The sequence below is a fragment of the Lethenteron reissneri genome, chromosome 4 (assembly GCF_015708825.2).
Source record: "Lethenteron reissneri isolate LAM-NWPU_2019-01 chromosome 4, ASM1570882v1, whole genome shotgun sequence".
Taxonomy (NCBI): domain Eukaryota; kingdom Metazoa; phylum Chordata; class Hyperoartia; order Petromyzontiformes; family Petromyzontidae; genus Lethenteron; species Lethenteron reissneri.
The window spans coordinates 6,111,604-6,133,723 of NC_083782.1; the positions used below are offsets into that span (position 1 = coordinate 6,111,604).

The 22,120-nt window shown below is 53.4% G+C and overlaps 1 protein-coding gene across 1 annotated transcript; it reads left to right on the forward strand.

Annotated features, from left to right (window-relative positions):
* Positions 1-290: 290 nt before the first annotated feature.
* Positions 291-5,151, forward strand: LOC133350020 (forkhead box protein D3-like). The gene is given in 2 exon segments (XM_061563977.1): positions 291-3,673; positions 3,675-5,151. Coding segments are annotated over 2 exon segments (1,827 nt in total). The 5' UTR covers positions 291-2,490; the 3' UTR covers positions 4,319-5,151.
* Positions 5,152-22,120: the final 16,969 nt, after the last annotated feature.

Sequence of the window (22,120 nt, forward strand, 5' to 3'; positions counted from 1 at the left end):
ACGTGTATCTGTGTGAGCCCGTGCCTATCTGTATGTATCATCGCTGTGTGTGCGCACAAGCCAGCGGTGTTTGCCCGTCTCGCGTTCAACTCGAGGGCTCATTATATATGTACCGCGACGCGTCACATCTAATCACCGCCTCCTACTCCTCCTCCTCCTCCACCACCACCACCTCTCTCCTCCCTCCCCCCTCCCCTCCTCATCCTGCACTCCTTCGATGTTCGTGAGTGGCAGCCCTCATTCCTATAAAACCAGCGCGTCTCGGAGCGTCCCCATTCATTCATCAGAGTCGTGGCGGCGACACGCGCACTGCAGACGCAGAGCGGGGGAGGGGGACACCTCGGCAAGGGAGACGGACAGACAGACACACAGACACTTAGACACAGACACTTAGACACGGAAACTTAGACATACACACAGACACTTAGACACACACACAGACACTTAGACACGGAAACTTAGACACACACAGATACTTAGACACGGAAACTTAGACACACACAGACACGCAGACACACACACAGACACTTAGACACGGAAACTTAGACATACAGACAGACACGTAGACACACACACAGACACTTAGACACGGAAACTTAGACACACACACAAACACGCAGACACACACAGACACTTAGACACGGAAACTTAGACACACACATACAGACTTAGACACACACACAGACACTTAGACACATAAACTTAGACACACACACAGACACACAGAGACTTAGACACACACAGACACTTAAACAGACACACACACAGACTTACACACACACACTTAGACACACACACATCCACTTAGACACACAGACACACAGACACTTAGACACACAGACACATACACACACTTAGACACACATCGACAAGCTGACGAGAGAGTGATATTGCTCCCTCTGGCTGCTGACGCTGTCTGTCTCTCTCTGTGCGTCTCGTCCGCTCCCTCTGTACAAGTTCGCAGCAGCCAGACATCGCTGATTAACGTATTTGTAGCTACAGTCGCAGGCAAGCAGGTGCGCTCTTACCCGGCTGTCGGACACAATAGGTACTCGCGAACGGCACTGTGCAGCTACGGTTGTTGTTGTTGTTGCTGCTGCTGCCGTGGTTGTTGCTGTTGTTGGTAGGAGCGGATGGATGAGTGAGCGTCACTCGTTCTGAGCGAGGGCACAGCGATGAGACGGAGTTACGCGCGCGTGACTTTCGCTGTGCGGTGCTAAGCGGCGCTCACACACAGGCACACACACAGACACACGCACACAGACACACAGACACATACAGACACACGCACACAGACACACACAGACGCATGCACAGACACACACACACAGACACACATACAGACACACACATATACGCACAGACACACAGACACACGCAGAGGCAGACGCGCTATAGATAGCCCAGCGTTTGGCAGTAGTTGTATTTAATTAATTAATGTATGTGTGTGTTTGAGTGTGTGTGAGTGTGTGTGAGTGTGTCTGTGTGTGTTTGAGTGTGTCTGTGAGTGTGTCTGTGTCTGTGAGTGTGTGTGTGCGTGTGTGTGAGTGTTTGAGTGTGTGCGTGCGTGTGTCTGTGTGTGCGCGCGCGCCCCAACAGTCTGTGAATGCGATAAGGGTGGCGATCGTGTTCGTTTCTCGCGAACAGCGCTTTGGAGCAACAGTCGGCCAATGGCTGTAGTCCGCTGCGTGTCCGTGTGTCTGTGCGCGTCTCTGTGTGTGCGTGCTGTTGTTCGTGGCTCCGCGTGTCAGCGTGTGCGTTAGCAATAGGTGCTCGCTAACAACCTTTCGTAGTCGCTGCCTTCTATGCGGCAAGCGAGTGTTGCCTGAGTGTGTGTGCGTGTCGTTGTGTATTTGCGCGTGACCGCGCGTGTCTCTCTGCGCGTGTCTCTGTAAAGCTGCCTGTCTATAGAGTTGTCTGTTTGTACAGCTGCCTGTCCGTACAGCTGTCTGTCTGTACAGCTGTCTGTCTGTACAGCTGCCTGCCCGTACAGCTGCCTGTCTGTACAGCTGTCTGTCTGTACAGCTGCCTGTCTGTACAGCTGTCTGTCCGTACAGCTGCCTGTCTGTACAGCTGCCTGTCTGTACAGCTGCCTGCCCGTACAGCTGCCTGTCTGTACAGCTGTCTGTCTGTACAGCTGCCTGTCTGTACAGCTGTCTGTCTGTACAGCTGTCTGTCTGTAGAGTTGTCTGTCTGTAGAGTTGTCTGTCTGTACAGCTGTCTGTCCGTACAGCTGACTGTCTGTACAGCTGCCTGTCTGTACAGCTGTCTGTCTGTACAGCTGTCTGTCTGTACATCAGCGAGTGTCGCTGTTCTGCGCGTGCATTTGTGTGCGCGCGCTTCGTGTGCGCGCGCCTCCAAATGAATTCAACATAAAACCTACAACGCAACAGCAGCACCACCACCACCACCACCGCTACCAAACAAACACACAAACAACAGTCAGTCGCGACTGACTCGTGCCAGGGGAGGACGAGCGAGCCGTCCACCATGACCCCGCTGTCCGGCTCGGGGACTCCGACCCAGAGCCAGGAGCTGTCGACCGCTTACGCGTTGCACCTCTCTCCCGAGGAGATCGTCATCGATGTGGTCGGTGACAGCGACGACGCTCGTGGGATTGACGACGACGACGATGATGATGATGATGGCGGTGGCGGCGATGATGATGATGATGAAGACGGTGGTGGTGGTGTTGGTGGTGGTCTTGTGGACCGCACTCGCGGCGACAACAACAACCACCACCACCTCGTCGTCGTCAAAACCTCTGGTGGCGGCCCGCAGATGTCTCGCGCGACAGACCACAACCACCACCACCACCGCCACAACCACCATCACCAACACGGAGACACGGACCAAAAGCCGGACCTGGATGTGAACCGCGACGGGTGCAACTCAGCTGGCCGCGTGGACGACGACGCCGATGCAACAACCGACAGCGACCCCCCGAAGAACGTGAACAACGCGAGTAGCGGCGGTGGCGGTGGTGGTGGCGCTGGTGGTGGCGCTGCTGGTGGCGCTGGTGTTAGCTCGTCGGGCAGCAAGAGCAGCGCCCTGGTGAAGCCACCCTACTCGTACATCGCGCTCATCACCATGGCCATCCTGCAGAGCCCGCAGAAGCGACTCACGCTGAGCGGAATCTGCGATTTCATCAGCGCGCGCTTCCCCTACTACCGCGAGAAGTTCCCCGCGTGGCAGAACTCGATCCGACACAATCTGTCGCTCAACGACTGCTTCGTGAAGATCCCGCGCGAGCCGGGCAACCCGGGCAAGGGCAACTACTGGACACTCGACCCGGCCTCCGAGGACATGTTCGACAACGGCTCGTTTCTCCGCCGTCGCAAGCGATTCAAGAGGCCCATGACCGCCGATCAGCACGCGGCCGCCGCCGCCGCGTTCATGATGCACGGACTGACCCCTTACGGCGTGTCGGCGTCCTACTGCGTGCGCGCCGCGGGTTACGGCTTCCCCGCGCACGGATACGCGCTGCATTCCGCGGCCGCCGCTTTGCAGCATCACCATCATCAGCAGCAGCAGCAGCAGCTGGTACATCATCATCATCATCAGCAGCAGCATCAGCAGCAGCAGCAGCAGCATCAGCAGCAGCAGTATCCGTACGCGAGTTCGTGTCTGACGCCCTGTGCTGCCCCACGGTGTCCCGCTGCTGTCATCGGTGCATGAACATTTGCAGGGGACGGCGAGGAAAGTGTTCGGCGCTGGGATCGTGCAGATGCACGCGGCCGTGAACGCGCAGTGTTCCCTGCCGATGGCGCAGCAGCATCAGCAGCAGCAGCATCATCAGCAGCAGCATCATCAGCAGCAGCATCAGCAGCAGCAGCCATCCACACCACCTCCATCACCCAAGTACGTTGTGTGTAAAGCAGTGGACAAAGACAACACCGCTTCCAACAACATCATCACCACCACCACCAACAACACTAACGCCACCAACATCACCACCACCACCACCACGACACCTCCAGGATCGACCACCACGAACCGCAACCCCTTCAGCATCGAGAGCATCATCGGCATCGCTGCCGAGAAAGCAGACGCGGCTGTCAAGACGAGTGGACACGGCGCGCTGATGGGGACCGGCGGCGGCGGCGTAGGAGGCATCGGGGCTCACGGAGCCACGTTCCTTCCTCACGGGGGATCCCCTTTCCGCGGGGCCCCGGCCTCGCTGCCCATGGGCTCGCGGCCTGGACACGGCTTCTCGTTCACGCGAGCCGGGTTCGGCCTCTCCCCCACGCTGCACGTGCTCTCGGCGCCCTTCGTGCAGAGCGCAGCGCACCCCGTCTCCAAGTGGCTCTCTCCGTGACTGCACCTCAGCCCCTGCCACCACCAGCACCAGCACTACCAGCACCAGCACTACCACCACTATCACCACTACCACCTGCACCACCACTACCACCACTTGCCTCCCACTCCGTGACTCTCTCAACTCAAGGGGGTCTCTGCGCGACTCTCAAGGGGGTCTCTGCGCGACTCTTCAAGGGGGTCTCTGTGTGAATCTTCAAGAGGGTCTCTGCGTCACTCTTCAAGGGGGTCTCTGTGTGACTCTTCAAGGGGGTCTCTGTGTGACTCTCAAGGGGGTCTCTGCGTCACTCTTCAAGGGGGTCTCTGTGTGACTCTTCAAGGGGGTCTCTGTGTGACTCTCAAGGGGGTCTCTGCGTCACTCTTCAAGGGGGTCTCTGTGTGACTCTCAAGGGGGTATCTGCGTCACTCTGAACTCTGTGATTCGTTTCCGTGACTCTTTCCACGCGTGTGTTCTCGCGACAGCCCTCCCTTCGCGTCTCTCTGCCACTCTCTCCGTGACCACACTCACTCTCTCTGTCTCTCTGCCACTCTCTCCGTGACCACACTCTCACACTCCGTCTCTCTGCCACTCTCCGTGACCACACTCACACTCTGTCTCTCTGCCACTCTCTCCGTGACCACACTCACTCTCTCTGTCTCTCTGTCTCTCTCCGTGACCACACTCACACTCTGTCTCTCTGCCACTCTCCGTGACCACACTCACTCTCTCTGTCTCTCTCCGTGACCACACTCACTCTCTCTGCCACTCTCTGTGACCACACTCACACTCTCTGTCTCTCTGTCTCTCTCCGTGACCACACTCACACTCTGTCTCTCTGCCACTCTCCGTGACCACACTCATCTCTCTGTCTCTCTCCGTGACCCACACTCACTCTCTCTGCTACTCTCTGTGACCACACTCACACTCTCTGTCTCTCTGTCTCTCTCCGTGACCACACTCACACTCTCTGTCTCTCTCCGTGACCACACTCACTCTCTCTGTCTCTCTGCCACTCTCCGTGACCACACTCTCACACTCTCTCTCTGCCACTCTCTGTGACCACACTCACTCTCTCTGTCTCTCTGTCTCTCTCCGTGACCACACTCTCTGTCTGCCTCTCTCGCTCCTCGACAATCACCGGCGTCTCTCCGTCACTCCTTGGCTCCTCGTGACAATCTCTGCGTCTCTCCAGCGAAGCTCCGTCTCTCTCTCTCTCATCCCCCCCCCCCCCTATCTGCGTGACTCTCTCCGTGACTCTCGCCGTCTTTGTCTCTCCGTGACTCTCGCCGTCTTTGTCTCTCCGTGACTCTCGCCGGCTTTGTCTCTCCGTGACTCTCGCCGGCTTTGTCTCTCCGTGACTCTCGCCGGCTTTGTCTCTCCGTGACTCTCGCCGGCTTTGTCTCTCCGTGACTCTCGCCGTCTTTGTCTCTCCGTGACTCTCGCCGGCTTTGTCTCTCCGTGACTCTCGCCGTCTTTGTCTCTCCGTGACTCTCGCCGGCTTTGTCTCTCCGTGACTCTCGCCGTCTTTGTCTCTCCGTGACTCTCGCCGGCTTTGTCTCTCTGTGACTCTCGCCGTCTTTGTCTCTCCGTGACTCTCGCCGTCTTTGTCTCTCCGTGACTCTCGCCGGCTTTGTCTCTCGCGCTATGGAACAAGGGAGACGTCTTCACAGCCCAGAGCTCGTCTCGTCTTCATCCTCTGAAGGTGATTTTCCCTTCCCACGTGTTCACTCCCCCCCCCCCCCTTCACGGAATCGCCACACGCACACGCACGTACACACACACGCACGCACACACACACACGCGCGCGCACACACACACGTGCAGTGCTTAATTTCAGCCGGAGCTGCCCGGGACTGAATTCCGGAGGAAAAAAAAAACATTGTATTTGAGATATATATACACACACACACACGCGCGCGCGCGCACATGCGTACGGCGGATGTGTAATCAGCGTGCGCGTGTCCACGCCGGCTTCGGTTTATCATGATGATGATTATTTTGTTGTTGTTGTTGTTGTACATAAAATATTTATATCGTTTCCGAACCGCTCGGTTCGACTGCGTTGGGGTACCGGCACGCGATCGGCAGCCCAGTCGGCCGTAAGCGAGAGAGAGAGAGAAGAGGGGGGGGGGGGCAGGAGGGTTCACGGGATGTGGGTGCGAACCGGGGGCCGATTGCCAGCTGGGATTAAGCCAAAGCGCACGCGTGGTGTGAGTTGTACACAAGTGTGCGTGTGTCGGTGTGTGTGTCGGTGTGTGTGCGTGTGTGTGTGTCGAGTGTACATAGTGTACGTATTGGACAATTCAAGTGGACTGTGTAGTTTGCTGTATGCTCGCTGTGTCCTCACGATCCGCCAATCGCCTCACTGCGTTTCCGTGATCGCCTCGTTACACGCCGCACTTACCCGATGATTGCTAAACACGTCCCACGCGACGTCAAAGAGAGCGCCGATTCCACTTGCGTGTTCGTGTGTCTGTGTGTGTATGTGTGTTCGTGTGTGTGTACCTGTGTCTGTGTGTACGTGTGTCTGTGTGTGTATGTGTCTGTGTTTGTGTGTGTCTGTGTGTCTGTGTGTGTATGTGTGTTCGCGTGTGTATGTGTCTGTGTGTGTACGTGTGTGTGTATGTGTCTGTGTGTGTCTGTGTCTGTGTGTTCGTGTGTCTGTGTGTCTGTGTGTGTCTCCGTGTTCGTGTGTCTGTGGTGCGCGTGTGTGTACGTGTGTGTGTGTCTGTGTGTCTGTGTGTGTATGTGTGTTCGCGTGTGTATGTGTCTGTGTGTGTACGTGTGTGTGTATGTGTCTGTGTGTGTCTGTGTCTGTGTGTTCGTGTGTCTGTGTGTCTGTGTGTGTCTCCGTGTTCGTGTGTCTGTGGTGCGCGTGTGTGTACGTGTGTGTGTGTCTGTGTGTCTGTGTGTGTCTGCGTGTTCGTGTGTCTGTGTGTTCATGTGTGTATCTGTGTGTCTGTGTGTGTCTGCGTGTTCGTGTGTCTGTGTGTTCGTGTGTGTATCTGTGTGTCTGTGTGTGTCTGCGTGTTCGTGTGTCTGTGTGTTCATGTGTGTATCTGTGTGTCTGTGTGTGTCTGCGTGTTCGTGTGTCTGTGTGTTCATGTGTGTATCTGTGTGTCTGTGTGTGTCTGCGTGTTCGTGTGTCTGTGTGTTCGTGTGTGTCTGTGTGTGTCTGTGTGTGTCTGCGTGTTCGTGTGTCTGTGTGTTCATGTGTGTGTCTGTGTGTCTGTGTGTCTGTGTGTGTCTGTGTGTGTCTGCGTGTTCGTGTGTCTGTGTGTTCGTGTGTGTGTGGACGCGTGTTTGTGTACGTGTATCTTTGTGTTCGTGTGTCTGTGTGTACGGGTGTGTGTGCGCGTGGATGTGTGTGTCTGTGTGTGTGCGTGTGTATGTATGTATGTGCGTGTGTATGTCTTTATGCACAAGGGAGCGGTAGTGTAGTGCTTAGCGCGCTGCGCTACGAACCCGGCGACCCGAGATCGATTCCCGATCACGGTCAACACCAGTGACGATTATCTGAACCGGTCCTGGACCTCCCACGAGGTCGACTCAGCCTCAAATGAGTACCTGGTGCGGTGTGTAAACATCGCCACTGGGGAGACAAAAGCGGTCGGGCGTGGAGCTGGCCACCAACCCCCTCGTGTGCCATTTCGGCTTTCATAGGTGCTCGCTAAGAGCACTTGCCCCAACAGTCTGTTAGGTTATACGGGTGATCTTTGTCTGTTGTGTGCTATGAAGAAGGCCCATTTCCCGGAACGTCGCCCGTTCAGGCCACGCACGGCGGCGTTGACGAATGTATTCATCCCGCGCTCTTCGCTTCGCCTGCGAACGCGTTTAGCAATCATCAGGCTCGTTGAGCCTGTAACGACTCAGCTTATATAGTTACACAACGACGATAACCATCAGTCTCGCTGTGTAAAAAAAAAAAATTTGCAGCGTAAAGTCGATAAGCAGACACCGCGTCTCCGTTACATATCCGTCTATCGTCGTCGTAAAAATATAAAAGAAAAAATGTCGTACGCATCATATCGGTCACACGGGCCCCCTTCTGCGAGCGCTTAATGTCAGAGGCATTGGTTCAGTCCAAGCAAAACCTCTCGGTCGGTTTTGACAGCCGGTGTCTCATCAGCAGGGTTGGGCTGTTGAGCCCTGCCGGACGTCATGGGCAGCAAGGAAATCCGCTCTTTAAAGATGTGTGAGTCCTAGAATTTGATTCAGGCAAAGATGATGGGACGGCGAGTGAGCGAACGTCAATGCCGACCCAGAGGTTTCGCTTGTGCTGAGCGCAATGCTGCCGAGTCGATGCTGCTAGCAGAAGTCCGTACGGCTGACGGGATGTGTCAAATAATTTGCCTTCTACGATGTGAAGGAAACAAATATGGCAAATATATATTTGAGCGGGGGGTGTGTGGCGAGAGGGGGGTGGGGGGACGACTGAAAAACGTGGAATGGATCATCGTGGTCGGTCGCAAGGAATGGAGTTTTAGACATTCCCGAAATTCCACGTTTCCGTGAACGGGGGATCGTAGATGACACTCGTGTGTATGTACAAAGCCACGCACACACACACGTGTGCAGATGAGCACGTGTGTGTGCAGTTGTTGTATGTACGGGATACACACGTGTTGTTGTTGTTGTTGCTGTTGTTGATTTTATCCCAAAAAAATCGAAATAGACCCACGGATCGAATTTTTTCAAACTCCGTGAGATTTAAATTTTTTTTAAATCGAACGATCGGTTTACAAGCGCCCCCCCCCCACCCACTGCCCCCCCTTTGTCAATCCACCGTCGGTTTGTATTTGTTGTCCATACTTCACCGCGATTTGTCGGCGCGAGTCGCCGCTCGACAGAGCTCATCAAATTGCCTCTCTGTCAACATCTCTGTCGAGATCATTATCTTCATCGATCATTTATACGTGGCGGTGGTGGCGGCGATGGCGGTGTTGGCGGTGTTGGTGTGTGGGTGGGTGGGGGAGGGCAGCGGAATTTGTCTACGAACCGCGGGCAAGGCTGGAGTTCAATAGCTTCGGCCACGGCTGCGACGGGTGGTGGCGAGTGACACGTGGATCCGAGTGAATCTTCGGTGTCTCACCGCCTTCCTGTATGCCCGCAATGGCCAGGGTGGTGAAGTATGGTCAAACAACAACAACAACAACAACACACGCGCATGACCGCCGACACGCCTTAGGGACGACTTCACCCAGCAGTGAATAAGCAAAGCAAGCGGGTACAACTGTGTTTTTAAATATTGTTACATTTCGTGCTACCGTTCGGATTATAAGGAGCACCTCCAACCTCGTCCATTGCATCGTGGTGCGTCTTATAATCGGGTAGCTGTGCGCGGTTCGCGCTACGCAGCGCTACGAACCCGGGTTCGATTCCCGCTCACGGCCACCGGTCCCGGGCCTCCCCTAGGTCGACTCAGCCTCAAAGCGAGTAACCCCTCTGCGCGCGCGGTGCAGTAAGGTCAACATCGCCCCACTCGGGAGATGAAGGTGGCCGGGCGTGATGCTGGCCACCCACTCACGCTCTCCTCGTGTGCCACAGTGCCGGGAGCCTTCATAGGTGCTGCTCGCTAACAGCACTTGCCCCAACAGTCTGTTACAGGCTACACGCACGGGGGGTGGAATTCTTGATGGAGCTGCGCAAAACGCTCATTGATTAACAGCGGGGGCGCAAACACAAACTGTCGCGTTGATTTTTTTGCAAGGTTTGCCTTCCTGCTTTCGCGCGCGTCTTATAATCAGGACATTTCGGGGTAGATTGTACGTATTGCATTTTTGTGGCGGGGAGAGAGGGGGGGGAGACACACAATGTGTCTCTCCGCGAGCGGTGTTAGTTGAAGTTGTCACTGGTACAGGAACAATAATACACGCACAGAGGGCAGCGTCCGTTTGCATTTGGACCAGATAATTATTTGATACATATATGTGTACGGTATATACCAAAATTATATATATAATTGCATTCAATAAAAAAAAACTAAAAACAAAACTGTGAATTTTAACTCGAAAGGGGTCGATCATTTGACTCGCTTGGGACAATTAAGAATTACCCACGATCCATCATAGAGGTCGTTGGGTTATAATATCGCGTAAATATATAAATGTGTCGTGAAACCCGCCACCACCTGACGACACGGCCAATCGGCAAGGTTTGTCGCGTGAACAGAACACGCCAATTCATCCCCGCTAACAGCGCACCGGCGTGTTGGAGAGTGAAGCCCACTCCGACATTGACAACCGGAGTTCGACGTTTTCGCCCGTAATTACAACTGGCTTCATCAGACGACAACCCAGGTTCAATATTGCTCGCGAAAGCCTCCGCGCCGAACTGAATGACCCACGATGTATGTTTTATATCTGTGTGTATATATTATATATGACTCGCTGATGTGGTGCATAGCCTTGCCTGTATATTTGTTGTATATATAAACACGTGTGCACGGCTCACACTCCACGTTATGAGCTATGAACGCGGGGATGGTTCGTGACGGATTTGCTCGCGGTCGTACATCTGGGCAAACCACGCAACGTGACAAAAATTGTATTAAAATAAAACTGAGATTGTAAATTACTGCTGCTCGCCGCGCGTCGCTATGAAACGAATGGTTCCTACGTCTTAAGACTAAATAAAAACAGATTATATGAAGACGTCTTAACCGCGTTCATCTTCATGATTTCTCATATTCTCGCCGTGACACTTTGTGCTTCAAACGCGCTTCGACAACATGCGAACGTTTTTGGGTGAACACGGTGAGCGCGCGTGTGTGCACGTGTGTCTGTGTGTGTGTCTGTGTGTGCTCGCTAACAGCACTTGCCCCAACAGTCTGTTAAGGCTACACGGGGGATCTTTGTCTTTGTCTGAGTGTGTGCGGTGGGGAGCGGTCGCGCTACGAACCCGGCGACCCGAGTTCGATTCCCGCTCACGGTCAACACCGGCGACGATTATCTGGACCGATCCTGTGCCTCCCCTAGGTCGACTCAGGCTCAAATGAGTACCAGGTGCGATGTGTAAAACATCGCCACTGGGGGAGACAAAGGCGGCCGGGCGTGGTTGCTGGCCACCCACCCCTTCGTGTGCCGTTGCGGCCTTCATCTGTGCTACTCGCTAACAACGCTTGCCCCAACAGTCTGTTAAGGCTACACGGGGGATCTTTGTCTTTGTATTGGCGTGCATGTGCGGGGAGCGGTAGCGTAGTGGCGAGCGCGCTGCGCTATGAAACACGGCGGATTTCCCGCTCACGGCCTCCATCAGTGGCGATTGTCTGAACCGATCCCGTGCCGTCCCCTAGGTCGACTCAGCCTTAAATTAATAGCCCGGCGCGAGTGTGCAATAGGTAGAGAGACAAAGGCGGCCGAGCGTGGCTGCTCACTACACTACCACCGTGCCGGCCTTCATAGGTGCTCGCTAACAGCACTTGCCCCCAAAAGTCAGTGAAGGCTACACGGGGGATCTTTGTCTGTGTGTTTGTGTGTAGTGGGAGCGGTGGTGTAGCGGTTAGCGCTACGCTCACAGCCAACACCAGTGACGATTATCTGAACCGGTCCCGGGCCTCCCCTAGGTCGACTCAGCCTCAAATGAGTACCTGGTGCGGTGTGTAAACATCGCCACTGGGGAGACAAAGGCGGTCGGGCGTGGTGCTGGCCACCCACCCTCTCGTGTGCCGTGCCGGCCTTCATAGGTGCTCGCTAACAGCACTTGCCCCGACAGTCTGTTAAGGCTACACGGGGGATCTTTGTCTTTGTCGAACCAACACGATGTCGGCGTCTTCACACATCTCAATTGTTCCATATCGTAAAGACAATTGGGTAATAAATACCGGTTGACGTCTCGGCATTAAGACTGATAATGTAGTATTATTATCACCATGAGCAACGGTTGCAATATGTCTCTATATATAGGATATGTTTTAATATACTATATATATAGTAACCTATATATTATTCGTTTCCATTCATGGCTGTTTAACCAAAAAAAAATGTCACGTTCATTTTAAATTAGTCGCTAATTTACTCTGAAGGTCATTAATTCCGGGATAGATTCATATCGCCGGAACGGCGTGGGGTGAGCGCGCTAACAGCACTTGCCCCGACAGTCCGTGGAGGCTACACGGGGGATCTTTGTCTCTGTGCACCCGTATATCCCCATTGCGTGAATATATGTGTGTGTGTGCATATTAGTTTATGTGTGTATCTACACGTACGTATGACTCACCATATGCATGCGTGTGCATGTATGTATGCATTATGTCTGTATGTATTCGCCTGTATGTATGTGTGGTCAACCAAAGTGTGTCTCTGTAAGTGGTATCTCTCTGTGCGTGAGGATATATGTCTATCTATCTATATATGTCTCTCTATATATGTCTATCTATATATATCTGTATATATGTGTGTGTATATATGGCTGTAGTATTTACAGTATACGACAGAATGTATCTCCATGTACGTGAGTGGATGTCTGTGTATAGGTGGTGTAGCGGTCAGCGCTACGCTGCCCTACGAACCCGGCGACCCGAGTTCGATTATCTGAACTGGTCCTGGGCCTCCCCTAGGTCGACTCAGCCTCAAACGAGTACCTGCTGCGACTGTGTAAACATCGCCACGAGGGAGACAAAGGCGGCCGGGCGTGGTGCTGGCCACCCACCCCCTCGTGTGCCGTGCCGGCCTTCATAGGTGCTCGCTAGCAGCACTTGCCCCAACAGTCTGTTAAGGCTACACGGGGGATCTTTGTCTTTGTAGGTGGTTATTTGTGCTGTACCCGACATCGTCGGCTATTTACCGGCTTCATCGTCACACTCCCACGGGAGGCGAATTACTCGGTCCACTGATGTGGAGCTGCCGGGTGGTGTGGCTGTGGGCAGCATTATCTGAACACGGTCCTGGGCCCTCCTTTAGGTCGACTCAGCCTCAAATTAATATCCGGTGCGTTGTGTGTAGTAAAATCACCACTGGAGAGACAAAGGCGGCCGGGCGTGGTGCTGGCCACCCACCCCCTCGTGTGCCGTGCCGGCCTTCATAGGTGCTGCTCGCTAACAGCACTTGCCCCAGCAGTCTGTTGAGGCTATACGGGGGGGTGTCTGTGTCTTTGTGGAACTCCTCTGAGTGTGGCACCAAATGTTCTCATCACGCGTTCGTCAATAACACCGCGGCCTTTGAACAAAACAAAGAGTGTACAATCGGCGACGTTTCGGGCAATGGCCCTTCATCACAGCACACATAGACGCCCAAATTAATGCAATTGTTGAGCTCTCTCTCTCGCTCACAATTAATTACGCGTACAATTACATGTACATCTCTCTGTGGATAGGCATATATGGAGCTCGAATTACGTTATTCATGATGATCATAGACTGTGCTTTGTCGTAAACAATCGTGGTGGCTAGGCAGATTAATCTCAAAGGTGTACGGATAACGGCTGCGATTTTAAATGGCATTGAATCGTATTCAATACACACGATCTGCGTGCCAGTCTTCATCATCATCATCATCATCTTTGCGGGGGTCGATACAATTTGTACAATTTTGTGGTGTAGTCAACATCGGTTGACCTGTGAATATACTTGATAGGAACGTAGAATTTCCACCGCTGGCGATAAACCAGAGATGAGACCCATTGCCATCATTGTGCATTGGTTGACTTGAACTTGTGTGTGTGTGGATCGATCGTGGTTTCTGACGGCGATTATGATGATGATGGTTGACACATTTAGGTCATTGTCCACGTAGTCATTATCGTAATCGTCGTCATCGTCGTCGTCATCGTCGTCGTCATCATCGTCGTCGTCATCGTCGTCGTCATCGTCGTCATCATCATCGTCATCGTCGTCGTCATCGTCATCATCGTCATCGTCATCATCATTAGCAGCAGCAGCAACAGCCATGAACAATCCACTGCTGTACGACAGCCACCACTCTCATCCCCCCTCCACCGCCACATCTCGCGATGACGAACAAAAAAAGACAAAGATCCCCCGTGTAGCCTTGACAGACCGTTAGGGCAAGTGCGCCGTGAGCGAGCACCCACGCAACGTGCATTGCCACTCGCGATCCGTCGGGTTCAAGCGCTCGCTCCGTCTCCCCGACGGCGCTCCGTTATTAGTTTTGACCATCGACCATCATCCATCATCATCACCACCACCACCACCACCATCATCATCATCACCACCACCACCATTATCATCATAATCATCACCACCATCATCATGATCACCACCACCATCATCATCATAATCACCACCACCATCACCACCACCACCACCACCATCATCATCACCACCACCACCACCACCATTATCATCATAATCACCACCACCATCACCACCACCATCATCATCACCACCACCACCACCATCACCACCACCATCATAATCATAATTATCACCACCATCATCATGATCACCACCACCACCATCATCATAATCACCACCACCATCATCATAATCACCACCACCATCATCATCATCATCACCACCACCATCATCATCATAATCACCACCACCATCACCACCACCACCATCATCACCACCACCACCATCATAATCACCACCATCACCACCATCATCATCATGATCATCACCACCACCATCATCATCACCACCACCACCATCACCACCACCATCATAATCATAATTATCACCACCATCATCATGATCACCACCACCATCATCATAATCACCACCACCATCATCATAATCACCACCATCATCCATCACCACCATCATCACCACCATCATCATCACCACCACTATCACCACCACCATCATCATCATCACCATCATCATCACCACCACTATCACCACCGCCATCATCATCACCACCATCATCATCACCACCATCATCATCACCACCACTATCACCACCGCCATCAGCATCACCACCATCATCATCACCACCACTATCACCACCGCCACCACCACCACCACCAAAAAAAGACAACGACAAAGATCCCCCGTATAGCCTGTAACAGACTGTTGGGACAAGTGCCGTTAACGAGTAGCACCTATGAAGGCTGGCACGGCACACGAGGGGGTGGGTAGACAGCACCACGCCCGACCGCCTTTGTCTCCCCAGTGGCGATGTTTACACACCGCACCGAGTACTCATTTGAGGCCGAGTCGACCTAGGCGAGGCCCAGGACCGGTTCAGATAATCGTCACCGGTGTTGGCCGTGAGCGGGAATCGAACTCGGGTCGCCGGGTTTCGCAGCGCAGCGCGCTCACCCCCTTCATAGGTGCTACTCGCTAACAGCACTTGCCCCAACAGTCTGTTACAGGCTACACGGGGGATCTTTGTCTTTGTTGTTGTTGTTGTTGTATTATTTGTCGTCGTATACTTTCTGTCCCGACTGGACACCCGTCGAAACAAGAGCTTCATAGCTCATCGGATTTCTTCCTCGAGGTTACAACAAAGATACTGATGATTTGTATTTATTCATTTCAATATAAAACCTGGTGGGCGAGGGGGGGGGGGCAGTGTTACCGACGTTGGTCATTGTCGGAATGATTTGTTCTCGATATATAATTATAATTAATTAATTAATGCGCGTATAGAGGAGGAGGAGAGAGGGAGGGGGAGGGAGGGGGAGGGAGGAGGGATGTCACTCCGAGTCGAAGATAGCACCACCACACCCACCCACCCCCCACCACCACCCCATTGTTCATTGTATCGATGGAATCCACCAACACAATTGCACGATTGAGAGAGCGAGTCCAATTTACTGCCGTCACGCGGTCGCTGTGCGTCCTGGGGGGGTGGGGAGTGGTGGAGAACGACGCCACCCACCCCCCGGCGTGTTGGAACGCGCGAGTGTTAGAACACAAATTCCTGGGCGCGATGTTAGAACGACGGACATGGGCTTTGTTTTTCCTGCCGCTAACAAATAGCGGATCGGGTCCGCAGTTGAAACTAAAAGAATGTTTTTATTTTGTTTAGTTTGGGGGTGGTAATTGGTATTATACCCTTTTATCTGGCAACAAAACTGATACCTTTTTTACAAGGAGTCATGTTTGCATTGACCACAATACCTGCAGTCGTAATGCAAACGAAAAACACAACTCTGATAATGTATGCACTGTCCTTGAAGTTGATTGGTCCACACCCGAGACAGCTTTCCTTAGAGCCTAGTCTCACATGGGTTGGACCAGATGACGCCAAAGGGCGCACAACTCAAAGACAATGCACCATCAGAGTATGAGAGCTCGGGGTAAGCATGTTTATGTATATAGATATAAAAGGCGATCCAGGCGCTGAGATTGGCTGAGGCCACGCGACAGACAGATGATCGTCAACCACCGTTCCACCTTAAACTCCAAACGCAACGGTTGAGTCGCTGGGAGGTGGAACGGTCGTGTGCTAAGTGACGGACCTCGCTGTTTGGCCGTGTCGGGAGGGGTGGTGGCGGGTTTCACGACACAACGTATTTATATTTACGCGATCGAACCCCCCCAAAAAAACCCTCCACTAAGGATACATCATATTGGTCGCGAAAGCCCTTACTGCTGCTACGACTACTATCGCCACGTGTTAAATTGACGTGGAAATTCTCGGTCTTTCCTGCAACCTGTATCCCCTTCGCTTCTCGGGAAAGACATCTCGCTGTCCCAGGGTTGAAGGTATCGCTGCAGGACCTTAATGCCCCCCCACCCCACCACCTCGAATTTTTTAAATCCTTTATATTAAGTTCACGTGCTTGCTTGCTTGCTTACGACCGTGCAAATCTTTCGGTCGTTTTTTAACCCACTTCCCGTGATCCAATCGAGCTGACATTTTGCACACAGACTCGTTGTGCGTGACAATTAATGTTCGTGAATTTTTTTTGCAAAATTTTACACTGTTTAGGGAAAACTAATTAAATATTTAATTACCAATTGCTTAATACTGGCAGACAATCATCTGACCCATAGGTGGCAGCCATCTCAAGCCAGAGGACGAGAGGACTCTAGCCGCCACGCATATAAAGGATTTATAGTGAAAAACTTTGTTTTTACGGGTTAATTTTTTATTAATTCGTGCGGATCTTCCCGGCTTTCTCGCGGCCTTAGCGTCACACTCCACGGGAGGCGAATTACTCGGTTCGCCGATACGAAGCGGGCTTTGCCCACGTGGCGGTCAACGTCCAGCAAAAGACACAAAAGATCACCCCGCTCCGTGCGTAGCCTTCGCGTGAACCGTCGGGGCAAGTGCGGGCAACCTACCACAGCACTAATTTGAGGCCGAGTCGACCTAGGGGAGGCCCAGTACCCGGTTGTCGGTGGCCGTGAGCGGGAATCGAACTCGGGTGGCCGGGGTTCGCGTCGGCGCAGAGCGCCCATCACGTTGGGGGAAAAAAAGAGACAAAGATCCCCCGTGTAGCCTTAATCGACTATAGGGGCAAGTGCTGTAAGCGAGTAGCACCTATACGTAGGCCGGCACGGCACACGTGGGGTAGGTGGCCAGCACCACGCCCGACCGCCTTTGTCTCCCCGGTGTCGATGTTTACTACACACCGCACCGGGTACTCATTTGAGGCTGAGTCGACCTAGGGGAGGCCCACGACCGGTTCAGATAATCGTCGGGTCGTCAGGTTTGTAGCGCAGCGCGCTAACCGCTACACTACCGCTCCCCACACACTACACACACACACCACACACACACTACACACACACTACACACACACACGTACACACAAATACTACACACACAACCTACACACACACTACACACACTACACTACACACACACACTACACACACACACCACACACACACACACTACACACACACACTACACACACACACACTACACACACACACCACACACACACACTACACACACACAAGCACATGCACAAACACACACACACCACACACACACACACACACCACAAACTACACACACACACCACAAACTACACACTACACACGTACACACACACAGACACTATACCCAACGTAATTGGAATCAGCCCACTCCTTCTCTACGTCCCGCTGCATGGACCTGTTTAACAAGCATCGGGCAAGTGCAGCGTGTGAACGACACAATTAGTCCATGAGTGTATATCTCTTTGCGTGGCCAAACAGCAGCTTCCGATCCCCTCGCACCCACGTGGTAATGAATGGAAGGGGCCGTTCAGTCACGGTCAGCCAAGTTCGACGCACGTGCCAAACGCGTCATCATCATCATCTGATAGCTCATTAACAAGAAGAGCTCATTAACAGCTGCGGCCGCTAATTAATTAACGTAGGCTCTGGTGAGCGAGGCTCTGGCCAATTTGAATAGATACAAAGACAAAAGGGGCTACACCCCCGCTCCGTATGGCCTCAACAGATTGTTGGAGGCAAGTGCGGTTAGCGAGAAGCAGCACCTACGAAGGCCGGCAGTGTGGCACACGAGAAGGGAGGGGGGTGGGTGGGTGACCAGCACCACGCCCGGCCGCCTTAGTCTCCCCCAGTGGCGATGTTTACACAACAAAGATCGCCCGTAGAGGCTGGACCAGACCGATGGGGCAGGTGCTGTTTGCGAGCACCTACGAAGGCCGGCTCTGTGGCACACGAGACGGGGGCTGAATAGCCAGCACCATGCTCCTACACAAAGATAAAGATCCCTCGTAAAGCCTTAACAGACTGTAGGGGCAAGTGCTGTTAGCGAGCACCTATAAAGGCCGGAACGGTACACGATGGGGTGGGTGGCCAGCACCACGCCCGACCGCCTTTGTCTCCCTAGCGCGATGTTTACACACCGCACCAGGTACTCATTTAAGGCTGAGTCAACCTAAGGGAGGCCCAGGACCGGTTCAGATAATCGTCACTGGTGTTTGCCGTGAGCGGGAATCGAACCCGGGTCGCCAGGTTTGTATTGCAGCGCGCTAACCGCTACACTACCGCTCCCCACTACACGCGCGTACACACACGTACACACACACGTACACACACACACGTACAACAACCACAACAACCGCCCTTCGCCACTAAGTGGCGGTGACGTCACCACGACGCCTTGTGCCAGGCTATGTGCACATCGAGGCCACGTGAAGTGTCGAACGCCCGCTGGCAGGAGGTCACGGGGCAGACCCAGCAGGTGCCACGTGGTCGAAATAGATGTTAATAAATGTGGGAGCCAGAGGACATCCCTGTCGTACCCCAAGGTGAACAGGGAATGGCTCCGACTCCCAGCCACGTAGTTTTACCCGGGCCCAAGCCTCCTGGTGGTATCATAGGCCTTGACCAGGCCAATAAAGCAGAGATGTAGGTCTTGTTGGAATTCCTTACAAATCTGCTGTAGCAGACAGACAGGAAATATGGCATCTGTGCAGGACCGCCCTTTCCTGAAACTGCATTAGGGCTCCGCAAGCCTCTCTTCAGCGTGCCTGGCAAGGCGATGTTGAATAATCCTTGCCAGGACCTTTCCCGGCACACTGAAGAGTGAGATTCCCCTGTAGTTGTTACAGTCTATTTCGGTCTCCCTTCTTGAAGAGAGGGACCACCAGGGCATCCTTCAAATCCTGCGGAACCCGTCCAGTGGTCCAGACTGTTGTTATGATGTCATATAGGGCAGTCTGTGCGCAAATGCCACTCTCCCTCAGCATTTCGCTTGGGAGATCATCTCTGCTTGGTGCCTTTCCTGGTCTCAGACTCTGGATCACCTTCAGTACTTCCTCACCAGATGGCACCTCAGCCGCCAGCCACTCACAGGATGTGACTTCTTCCAATATTTGAGGCACTGCAGCCTCAGCAGGGTCATCCCTACTTTTTCCCACGATTTTTCCCAGCTGAGGGATTTCCCCTCCCCCAGGACCTCACAGAAATGCTCAGAAAATCTGCAAACCTGTTCTTGGGGGTTGGAGATTTGATCACCGTTCTTTCCCATAATGATGGTAATAGGTATGGTGCTGCAGGTTACTTTTTGATGGAGTTAAAGATCGATTTGTGACCGCGGGCCATTGAGGCAGACTCCATCTCCTCAGCAACCTGCGACCACCACCCATCCTTGCAGTGCCTCACGGCTCTCCAAACCTCCGAGTGAAGGCTGTGGTAAGCCTCCTCATTCTCTGACGTAGGATGTTGTAGACAATGAGAGTGGACCTGTTGCTTTTTCTCAGCCAGCCTGAACACCTCCTCTGTCAGCCAGGGTTTCTGGGGAGGTCTGGACCGTGTACCCAAAGCAGCCATTGCAGCTGCATGAGCCACAGTCTTAAACCTCGCCCATTTCCCCTCAACATCAGGAGGAGTGGGGGATGATGCCAACCCCAGCCACAAGCGATGATGAAATTCTCGCTTGCAACTTTCATCAGCTAGCTGAGACCAGGCCACTGTGGTTTTGAATGGGGTCCTGCGTGTATACCAACCACCGGAGTGGAAGAATGGCAGGCGCATCTTACAGATGACAAGTCGATGGTCAGTGGGCAGATCAGCTCCACGGTCGGTCCTGGTGTCAAAGACATGGGCCCGCATCCGCTGTTCCATCACTATGTAGTCCAGCAGATGTTCTTGCTTGGATCCGGCATGCATCCATTATGTTGTGTGGATGCACCGATGCCGGAACAGTGTGTTGGTAATTACAATCCCATGGGCTGCACAAAAATCTAGCAGTCTCCTACTGTTGTTATTGAGCTGATCTGGCCCATGCCTTCCAATCACTCCAAACCAGGTGCCAGCATCATGACCAACTTGGGAATTGAAGTCGCCCAACAAGATGACTCTATCCCGAGGGGCCACTTCAGCTAGCACCTGTGACAGGAGATCATAGATGGCATCTGACTCATCGGCCTTGCCTGCATCCCTCCACGGATGTTCGTCTTCGGTGGGGGTATAAGTAACCACGACCACCACTCCTTGCCTCTGGTTGATGGGAAGGCAAGCCTAAAGTAGCCTGGGGCTTACAACTTCCCACACCTCACCCCCACGCTCCCACGCCCCCTTCATTCTTTTGTTCAGAAGAAGAGCCACTCCCTGTTGTTTCGCAGTCTCCTGCCCCGAGTAGAGGACTGTCCACTCCTCATGGCGGCAGGAGCCAGAGCCGGTCCACCGGACCTCCTGAATACCACGGAGATCCAGGCGGGACTGGTCCAGCTCTCGACAGAGGAGTGGCAGCCTCTCCTCCGCAGTGAGTGTTCGAACATTCCACGTGGCCACCCGAAGTGGTTGTTTGTTGTTTCTGGAGGAACCCCGAGGGTAAGGATACAGTCTCCTGGCTCCGCCAAATGGGGTTTGACCAGCAGACGTCATAGACGCCTGTCCCCCTGGGGCCTCCGGCACAAGCTTAATTAGATATGTTGCACGTGGTTTGTGGTAATTAATTGAAGGTGGAGGGGTTACCAGCCACTCGCACATTTCCAGAGCCCCCATTTGTCCGCTGTGGTGGTTACAAACGCCACGAGTGGAGAGGCCAATCTAAATTGGCACCCCCCCCCCCCACGACACTGCTCACCACAGCATTGCCGTCCGGCACCAGCGAGGAGGCAGGGGGTTGTTTTTGCCGTACACACACACACACGTGTACACACACACACGTGTATACACACACACGTGTACACACACACGCGTGTACATACACACACACGTACACACACACACGTGTACATACCCACACGTGTACCCACACACACACACGTACACACACACACACGTGTACACACACACACGTGTACATACACACACACGTACACACACACACACACGTGTACATACACACACGTGCACACACACGTGTACACACACACACACGTGTACACACATACACACACGTGTACACACACACACACGTGTCCATACACACGCGTACACACACACGCGTACACACACACACGTGTACACACACACACACGTGTACACACACACACACG